Genomic DNA, 9626 nt, shown 5'->3' with positions numbered 1-9626 from the left:
CCGAATCATCTCCACTTCCCTGTTCTCGCAAAAACAAAAAACGCCCTGTTGCAAAGGGTGGTTCGCTTAACACGCCCGGAGATGTAAAAACGGATCTGTTCGTGGATTGGATGGTGTCGTTTACTGGGATAACTCTGCCAGGTGACATAGTGCACTTGAGTCCAAAACCTTGCTGGGAGGCGTGTCAAAAATGAAAAATGCAGGTTCCACTGTCTTGTATGAAATCAACACTTCACGTTTCACTCGATCCCTGAAGTCGCAGGAGCGAGAGGGGCTTGTCTGTATCGACTCCGACATGACACATATCCGCGAGGTGGCAGGGAGCTGGAGAGCATTCCTTCGTGGAAGTGTGTTTTGAAAAGTTGGCAAGGGATCAGGCCAGAGGTGGTTGTTTGCTTTCAGAAAATGGGGCCTATTAATCCATTACTACTTCTGGCCTGCCGGGGCAAAGTTTTCCAAATAAACCGAACTCTCTGTGGCCTGGAAAATCTGACTTGATTTATAGCTCCTGGGGATTTCACTTTGGGTTGCTTTCAAGTGCCGTCATTTAATCTCCGAGGTGGGGGGTTGCTGAAGGTAAACTCTTAGTTTGCACTCTTGAATTCACACGCTCAGAACCAAAATCTTTACCTAACAACAGGACCGAAAAAGATTATAAAATTGCCCCCTTTGTTGTCATCATCTCCTTGCTCCTAATTCCCCATATTAACTATTTTACATGTAAAATTTCCTTCCTAAACCTGTGCATGTACTGTAAACTGGGTGGGGCTGCATTAGAATTTATCTGACTTTTGTCCTATTAAAATAGCTATACAGATACTATAGAGGTCACCTTTTGATTATGGATGTCTAGTTTAAAAATTTTAAGTCAAGGAAGCGGATCTGAGTGGATTCCTGTATGTTAAATCTAAATCCCTAAAGCAGAGGACACAGATTTGAACATGTTTTTACTGTGCAATTTACACAATCTGTCCTAACACTTCATGGCCACAATGTGTTTTGATACAATTTACAGATAATAATTGAGCCCTCTTGTTTAACCTTTCTTGTAAGATAATGCCATGGTCTAAGATCTAAGCAGTTCCTAGAAGAAAGTGCTGAGCAGTTACTGCTGCAGTTATACTCTGTCTAATCTGAGTTTTGATCTTATTATTTTGTTCTCAGTTGCTTAGACCTGTTGCTTGGATGTAGAGAAACCAAAAACTCAAGCATAGTGTTTTTGTTGTATTTTAGAGCACAAATAACATAGGATGCAAATTAAGGAAGTTCCATAAGCATACTGCAAGGGTGCACTAATCCCAGGAATACAATTACCGCAAAAATGGTTCGTGTTCATTGTTCATTGTTTCCCTTAATGAGAGAGCGAAGCTGTAGACAATGCTGTGACTTCATTGTACAAGTTTGGCATGGCATGGGGGAAAGTCATGTTATATACAAGCTACTGATGTTCTGGGATAATTCCAGATCCGTTCCCCATCTGAAAGGAGTGCGCTGCACTGTGTGGTGAAAAGGACTGAACCCTTTTAGTCTTGAATAGATTCTGAGAGGACCTCGGTCAATTATTCAGAATCCTGAAAGGAATTGACACAGTCAGCTCAGAACACGTTCAAAATTGTCAGTGAAATACAAACCAGAGGTCTAAAACTTAGGACAGAACGTTCTGCATTACACAAAGGGTGGTGGGGGTCTGGAACACACGGTCCTGGCTTCTTTCACGTATCGGCTGGACGAGATCCACAGATCTCGGGGACTAGCAGCCGAGCAAATTAGAAGGCCAAATCGCCTCCCCTCGTTTGTTATCTTTCTAATGTTCTAATCTTGTCAGAAGTTATTTTAAGCTTTTTTTAATAGCAGACAAGCGGCACAGCAGTCTAGGCCAGCGATCACCTGCCCTCACCAGTGGTTTACATTGCAACCCACATCTTCACTGTGTGTACTTGGAGGAGTTATTACCTTCATAAATTGTAACGATCGGTAGCTATTTCAGGACCAGATAGCCCGCTGCAGTTTGTGTTTCAGCTGGTACCTGAGCGAGCCGGCCTGTTTTATCCATGAGGCGATTGCAGTTGCCCAGCAGCTGAAGTAGCTACTAAAATAGCAATGCCTCTCCCACAGGGCTGCCTTACCTCGTTGTTCTCTTGTTGCTGTTTTCTTCCGCTCCTTGCAGGGGTGTGCTAAAATTAAATCGCCCGTGGAGCCCGGGCTTGGTGAGCCGAAGACCTCAATGATCAAGCTCCTGTCCAGATCTGCTGCCTGCAGTTGCCTCCCAATGCACAGTGTTCTTCAGCAGGGCACAGCGAAGGTTAGCTGAAGAAAGAGCCAAGGATCAGAGGAATAAGTGAACATAGTGCAGGTATACAATATGAGCAGGTAGGGGTGTTAACCGATGTCCCCTTGGCCTTTACCAGTCACGGCCTCCTAATAATCCTCATGTATGAACCTAATGCTTCCTCACTCTGCTCTCCTCCCCACTGAGAGCTGGTGTGTGGGGAGCGTTCTGGTGCACTATGGCTGCCGTCGCATCATCCAGGTGCATTGTTTTGCCTTCAGCAGGAGAAATATCTGGACACTGGGATATTGGGAAAGCCTGATGTTTTTTAGCAACCTGTGCCTATCCAAAGAGAGCTCCATTTCTAAATGATTAGGGGGAAGGCAACCCTTTTCATTTCCTTAAATTAAATAGTTTGAAAGGTTATACCAGCCAAACAAGCAAGACAGGCCACATGGCCTTTTGAGAGCAAGTCTTTTTATGCTGTTCTTTTTTTACCACTTTATCCAATTCAGGGTCATGGAGGAGCCAGAACCTATGCCAGCAAGCAATGGGCACTAGCCAGGGCACATCCCCGGACGGTATGCCAGTCCACTGCAGGGCACACACAAACACACTCACACCTAGAGCCGATTTTCCTAAAAGTCAATTAACCTACCAGCATGTCATTGGACTGTGGGAGGAACACAGTCTGTGGAGCATCTGGAGGAATCCCACACAAACGCAGGAAGAACATGCCAACTCTCTGCAGTTTTTATGCTTGAGCGAGTTTCTCTCTGACCCTAGTGATTCCAGCCCAGGGACTGAAACCAGTCCGGCTTGGCCAGGCGTCTCGCTCAAACGGAAACAGCATGGAGACGGTACTTCTGCTTTCACAGCATCCTGGGCTGCGATGCAGTTTGTAATCCCCGTCCTGGAGGGCTGGTGCCTCTGCAGGGAGGCTGGGTTTCTTCAAGGTAGCTGCCCCTGAAGAGCTCGGAGAAGCAGTCCAGTCAGTAACGGGCGGGTTTACCCTGGAATGAGGGACTCTGGGGCCACGCCGGCCCTCCGGGACCAGGAATTCTTACTGAATTGTAGAACACAAAGTGCAGACAGTGCATCAAGAAAATATACAAACAAACAGGAGACAACGTACAAGTAAACAAGCTAATAGTTCGAATGTAAACAATGCAGACCTGTAAACAATGACTGCAGATGTGCAATAAATCAGATTACAGTGAGGTAGAGGGTGTGGGTGTGGTCCGAGGGGCATGGCCAAATGTGTTCGCCAACCGCATGGCTTGTGGGTATTGAAGAATCAGGACTGGACGTCCCTGGAGGTCACCGGCACAGCCCTGCGTCTGGGGCCTCGCAGGGGTGACGAGTTAGGCTGAATGGGACAGCATGTCTTTCCCCCCTGAATCCCCCCCGCCCTTTTTAAGTGGTGGTGGGGGGAAGGTGACTGTAAGCCACACTAGTGAACAGGCCTAGGTCTGTCGAGAGCCTCGCTTCTGGGGTGGCTTCACGATGGGGGGTGTTTGAAGCTGAGTTTTTTGGGGGTTGAAGGGCACAGCCTGGGCCTGGGCCCGTGTTCAGAGCCGGAGAGCACCGGGCGGCCTCTGCAGGACCTCCGTGAGGTTGGGAGGAAAATGTGGAGACCAGCTGCCCGGGGAGAGAGGGAGAGGGAAGGCGCAGAAGATGGCAGTAGGCCAGCACAGCTCCTCCGTCACACCAGACAGTGGGCTTATTCATCGGGCTGGAGTGCCCAGGGTCCGAGGGAAACTCGCACGGGCTTTTCGGAAAGATAACATTTGTCAGAGCACGAGTGTTCAGATGGGGGCTGTGGTCGGGTAGCATCAGCCAAAACCAACAAGCCATGAAAAGGTGGCCCGCCAGACCTGGAAGTTTAAAATGAGAACAGCAACACGTTTCTACCTTGCTGGTTTCTTCGCAAGGGCTGGTCTCTCGGGGCCCCTTGGTCTTCCTCTCCTTTCATGACCCTGGGTCAGCCTCTGAACAGACGGACTACGCTGCTACTTGAGATCTCCTCCAACCCGAAGGACTTCTTCAGAACATGAAATTCAAGCATGAACCGGCAGCCACAAGTGGAAACGGCGTGGAAGTGCCTTTAAAACCGAGAACAAGAGGCACGTCTTTACACAAAGAGTGGTGGGAGTGTGGAACAAGCTGCCCACAAATGAAGTTGAAGCCAATACCCTGGCTTCTGTCAAGAAACGGTAGGCTGACTTCTAACTTTTCTTAGGTTCCATTTAAAATCTAAAAATCTAACAAAATGTTCTGAGTGCGGCATATCTTGCCTCATATCATTTTTCCTACAATAGACTTGGGTGCTCACCTGTAGTGAAAACCATATTATCTTGATTTTGTATGCAACTGCTATTGACAATATCCCGTTATTTTCTTGGAACTCTTCAAATAGAAAAATATGGGGTGTGTTTAATTTCACATAAAAAAGATGTTTTCAACATGCGCACTGTCCAAAAACTCAAGAACATGCCCCAGGGCTTGAGGATTTCTACTAAAGTTCTTCTGCAGTGCCCTCTGAGGACAGGTATATTTAATTTTACAGATCTTCAGGTGTCTTTACGTTATTCTAATAAACATCATTCTTCACCCTCAAAATCACAAGGCACAGGAATTTGTATCTGGAGAATCCAGGGACTGAACAAATCTAATATTTACTGCTCCAAGGGCACCCAACTCAAATGGGTAGAGAGCTCTGAATACGATCACATAGGGGATCAGTCCTTCTTGGAAACCCCTGTGTCTGAGAGATTAGCAGCATCCCAGCTGTAACAGCAGCTGCACTGTGAGGGAACAGCTCTCTGCTCTGCGGGGACAGAGTGTTCGCCAGTCTACAGACAGGCCATGGGAACAGACTCAAAGGAAGTGGACCAGGAAATAAGCAAGCCGAATGGGATTTTTTTGAATCGGCGTAGGCCGAGTTGCAGCGCTCGAGTAGATTAAAAGGTACAGTGCACTGTGGTTCAGTTTTTTGTGAACGTCTCGAGAAGGACTTTTGTCTTAAGATGTCCTGAAACAATTGATTTCATTCAACATTAAAACTTACTCTGGATAACTGGCTTCTGAGCCAGGTGGCCCTGGAGAGAGTGGGCTCAGTAATGGTAATACACTGCAGAGTGTTTCTCAGGTTGGGCTGAACCCAACGACACCTGAACACGATACAAATGAGAACTTCTATGAATCTGGTCAGCGGGGCTCTCCAAGGTAAAACCTAAACATGTGGCCAGTCGCCCAGCTTGCTGGTTTACTGTAAGAATGCGCTGTGCCATAGCAGAGTCAGAAAATTCTACATGTGAAAATCTACTGCTTTGTGTGGTGAACTGATGCTCCTTTTCAGATGTACTGTATATTAGACCCATGTTGTAAATTCTGTTACTGGCCACTATCGGCGTTTTCAGCTGTCAGCTAACTGCCTGTTTGCTCATGCCACACTGCTCAAGTCCTCGATGATCAAGCTGAAAGCTGTGCGTATCTCTGTGTGTGTGCCCTGTGATGGACTGGCACCCTGCCTGTCACCCATTGCTGGCTGGGATAGGTGCCAGCTCCCCTCTGATCCTGAATTAGAAGAGGTTAGAAAACGGATGCATAGATTGAAACTTGCTTTTCTTTTTCAGTGATGCAGATCTGGACTCAGCTGCGCCTCTGGTGCTACAGACTCTTCTTGCACAGCTACCTGCCTGCATTGCCTGGTTTTGAAAGCTTCCAGCGCAAGGATCAAAATCCCGGTCTGGAAGAGAAAGTGTGCAGCAGACGATCACATCTCCTGGATGCTGATTTCAACAGGACCCCACCCCCCCGAGTCTAAAGATGGAAGAAGTCAACCGTCAAAAAGATAATGTGAACAATAACAAACAGAATCGTTTTGTCTGAAAACAGCGGGAAGGTCCGTCTCCCTTGTTCAGCTGCCTCCAGAATCTCACCCGGCCTCTCGGCCAAGGCTGTCGGAGAATCCTTGAGAATATGAAGAAATCCCTCCTGTTCTTGTTTTTCTTGGGAAGAGCCCCTCGGGGTGTGCGAGCCTGCGAGTCGGAAGGCGGCGGCTCGTCCGAGTGCGTTGACCAGACCTTCGGCGCGCGGGCTTCAGGTGAGCCGCGGGGCTCTCTCGACGGAACGCTCTGGCCAGTCCCCCGCGAGGTGAAGAACACACAGAGGCCCAGCGGCACGCTCTGTCTGTACATTACATACGCTGCAGGCCGGCTGCTCCCAAACATCAAAAAGCATGTGCTGTAAAGAGGAAATCCGACTTGTTTGAGCAGCTGTGCAAGTTTTGATTGCTGAACGCTGATTTTTTTTTGCTTTCTCTTCCTTCTTTCTCCTTTCTTGTTTCCCTTTTGGCTCAGAGTGACCAGACTATGTGGTGACCATCTGAAAGCCCCCCCCACAAACTAATCAAAGCAATAGATGCTGATATAAACATTTTACTTTGCTGTCTGATGCCCTCTGCCACTGAAAACATCTTGGCTATCCCAGCAGTGTATATATTTTCACACAAAGGGTTGTGGAGGAATGGAACAAATAGCCAAGCCATGCTGTTAAAACTGATTCCCTAAAGAACTTCAAGAAGGGCGTGGATAAAATCATCCGAGGAAAATGAGCTGCCAGCAATCGGTGAATCTGGATGGGTCTGGGTGGCCTGTCCTATGGTCTGGTGAACCCGGATACCAGGTCTTCCTCTGAGTGATCCTGTGTCGCGAGTGGGCTAGATCATATTCGCCTGCCGTGTGGCCACAGTGTCAGCTTTTGATGGGGCGTGATCCCTGTTGACTGCAGGTCCCGTCTCCGTGTGCGCGGGCACGCCTGCGCTCTCCACGGGCTTGGAGCGGCGGCGGCGTGCGGCGGTGTAGCGCCCCTAGCCGAGAGAGGCGCTTAGGAGCTGGAGAGGAAGGGGAAAAAAAAAAAACCTGTGAATGAATGGAAAACGCTTTTGCCGTGCTGGATGGAGCGAGCGAGAGAGAGAGAGAGAGAGAGAGAGGGGGGTGGTGGGGGAGACGGGGTTTCGGCTAGACTGCGCTGCTCGGCTCGGCGTGGATAATCTGTTACAGGAGCCCCGCGCAGAGAGACGGGACATTGGAGGCGGAAGCTTGATTTGGGGAGACAGGGGTATCCGGGAAACGAAAACTTTGCTGGTTTAAGTATTGCTACCCTCCCCGTTATTTCTGCGTGCCCGTGATCGCGCCTGTCTCGGCAGAAGACGGAATATTTAAAGAGGATGCGTTAAAATGAAGGTTTGCTTGTATGTGGAAGTCGCAGGAGGGGGGAACGATACTTATCAACAGGTTATCCCAGCGCTGCCCGCGGACAGCTCGGTGGAGGAAACCTCAGCTGCTGACGAAGGTATTTTTGTTATTAACAGCCCCGTATTTACCTCGCAATTGCGCTAACACGCCGGGAGCCCCGCTCCATAACCGAGCGATAAACGAAGAGCAGGATTGTTGAAGAAGGAGTTGTTGAAAACTGAGAGAAACTATGTCAGACGACGACAGGTTAATTTTTGGCCTTTTGGGATCCCTGTATATTTGCCTTTGATTTTGAACCCCACATAGCTAAGGCAGAGATGACGCGTCGGCAAGTTTCCAAAGGATAACCCCGTGTTTGTCGGCAGCCTGGGCACACGGACGCAGAAACCGACGACGCTCATCACCATGAGCGAAACCCTACAAGAACGGCAAGAAAAAAATAAAATAAAAGACTTAAAAGTATAACCAGGAAACGAAACTTTTTTTTTTAAAAGGAAAGGAAAATATGAATATCAATAAAACGGGACCGGCTAAGGGATGAGAGCCGCTGGTTGTGTCGAACTTAAGTTTTTATTTTTCGGGTGAGTCGGTGAGCAGCGATGTCACCGACTTTTGAGAGCTGCTGCTGACTGCTGGGCTGCCGCAGAGAGTACAAAGTAACCGGGAGCTGCACCCGTGGGTGCTGTCTGAGCCGAGGGACCGCCGACAGCCCCGTGCCTAGATGGTTCCGAACAAGTGGACGGTGATGAGCTCGGTCCTGCAGAGATACGGGTCGCCGCCGAGGAGCTGGCTCGGTCTCCGCCTGCGGATGAGTAAGTACCGTTCGCGTCGCCACACGCTGCGGGCGCTGGCGCCGTTCTTGTGGAGGTCGTCGTCTTTAAAACTAAAATGGGTTTAAAATGAAAGCAGCGAGATTATTAAACGGAAACAGGTAACGCAGTGGGTGGCCCCGTGGTCCGATCCGGGAGACGGGGATGGGTGAAGGCCGGGGTGGTTTGGGGTTGGAGCGCCCGGGACGAACTTCAACAGGGCGGGTTACTGGCAAAGGAGATGTGAAAGACTAGCTGTTGGGCTACCTTCCTCACCCGACCAAACCCGGGCATAGTGTAGAGTGTTCCTCAGGTTGGGCTGAACCCAACGACACCTGAGCACGATACAAACGGGAGCCTCCATGAATCCTGTCAGCGGGGCTCGGTAATGGCTGCCACCAGCCAGGCAATCCAAGGTAAAACCTAAAAATGTGGCCGGTCGCCCAGCCTTCTGGTTTACCGTCAGAATGCGGTGGTGGCAGCAGCAGAGTCGGAAAACTCTACTTGTGGAAAATTTTACTTCAGAGAAAAAGGCACCGGCGCTTCCCTCTTCAGACGTGTACATGAGGCGCCACATTGTCAATTCTGTTACCGGGCACCGCCGGTGTTTTTCAGCCTGTTGGCTCTCGGTGGCCTTGCGTGAAGCTGTCGACGGGCGGCCGGCAGGGTTAGAGACTGGACTGGACTGGACTCCTGTCTTGGGGGTTCAGACGGACCGGGGAGTGGGGGGTACCCCCCATCAGGGCTGGGCGGAGTGTGGACCAGTTCTGGGGCTGGAAGGGATGCGATAGATTTAGTAACTGGGAAGGAAGATCTGCGGGGCAGATTTACATAGCACCCTGTAAAAGTGGTCAGGCAGCATTTGGTGGCAGGAACCCAAACCGTTCATTAGCCATAGCTAATCCGCTGACCTGCGTGAGCTGCCCAGCAATCAGCTAATTAAGCTTATTCTGGTTCGGGAAATCACTGCGCTGGAGCAGGTTAAATTGGTATCTGTGTTCCTGGCACCCGGGAGGCTTTTACATCCTGCCTGTGTTGTGGTTTGGTTAAGAGCTCTAATGAGACTTGAGAAAGGCCGATTTTGAATCCAGCGGAGGAACGTTTTAAGATTTTCCTTTGATTTGGATCTTTTCAGGAAAGCTCCCCAGATCTGAGCCTTGAGTTGTTCCGGCAAGCAAAGCAAGGGCTTTGTCGTGTTCATTAAAGTCTCCTTAATAAAGCTTGTTCGGGTTTGAACGCCGGGCTTGGTCTCAGCCTGAAAAAAGCTTGTGGAGCAGAGCTGCTCTC

At 49.4% G+C, this 9626-nt stretch overlaps 1 protein-coding gene across 3 annotated transcripts in view; it reads left to right on the top strand.

Annotated features, from left to right (window-relative positions):
- The first annotated feature begins 7270 nt into the window (after positions 1 to 7270).
- The window catches only part of LOC102695504 (pleckstrin homology domain-containing family G member 5), a 101177-nt gene continuing 98821 nt past the window's right edge, over positions 7271 to 9626 (top strand). For all 3 annotated transcript variants that reach the window (XM_069183608.1, XM_069183607.1, XM_069183611.1), the window contains exon 1: positions 7271 to 8342. In XM_069183608.1, coding sequence (XP_069039709.1) covers positions 8252 to 8342 — 91 coding nt within the window. In that variant the 5' untranslated portion in view covers positions 7271 to 8251. The remainder of the gene's footprint in view (positions 8343 to 9626) is intronic.

The sequence above is a fragment of the Lepisosteus oculatus genome, chromosome 25 (assembly GCF_040954835.1).
Source record: "Lepisosteus oculatus isolate fLepOcu1 chromosome 25, fLepOcu1.hap2, whole genome shotgun sequence".
NCBI lineage: Eukaryota > Metazoa > Chordata > Actinopteri > Semionotiformes > Lepisosteidae > Lepisosteus > Lepisosteus oculatus.
The sequence above is the reverse complement of the archived record's forward strand: the minus strand, read 5'-3'. Positions and strand labels throughout refer to the sequence as shown.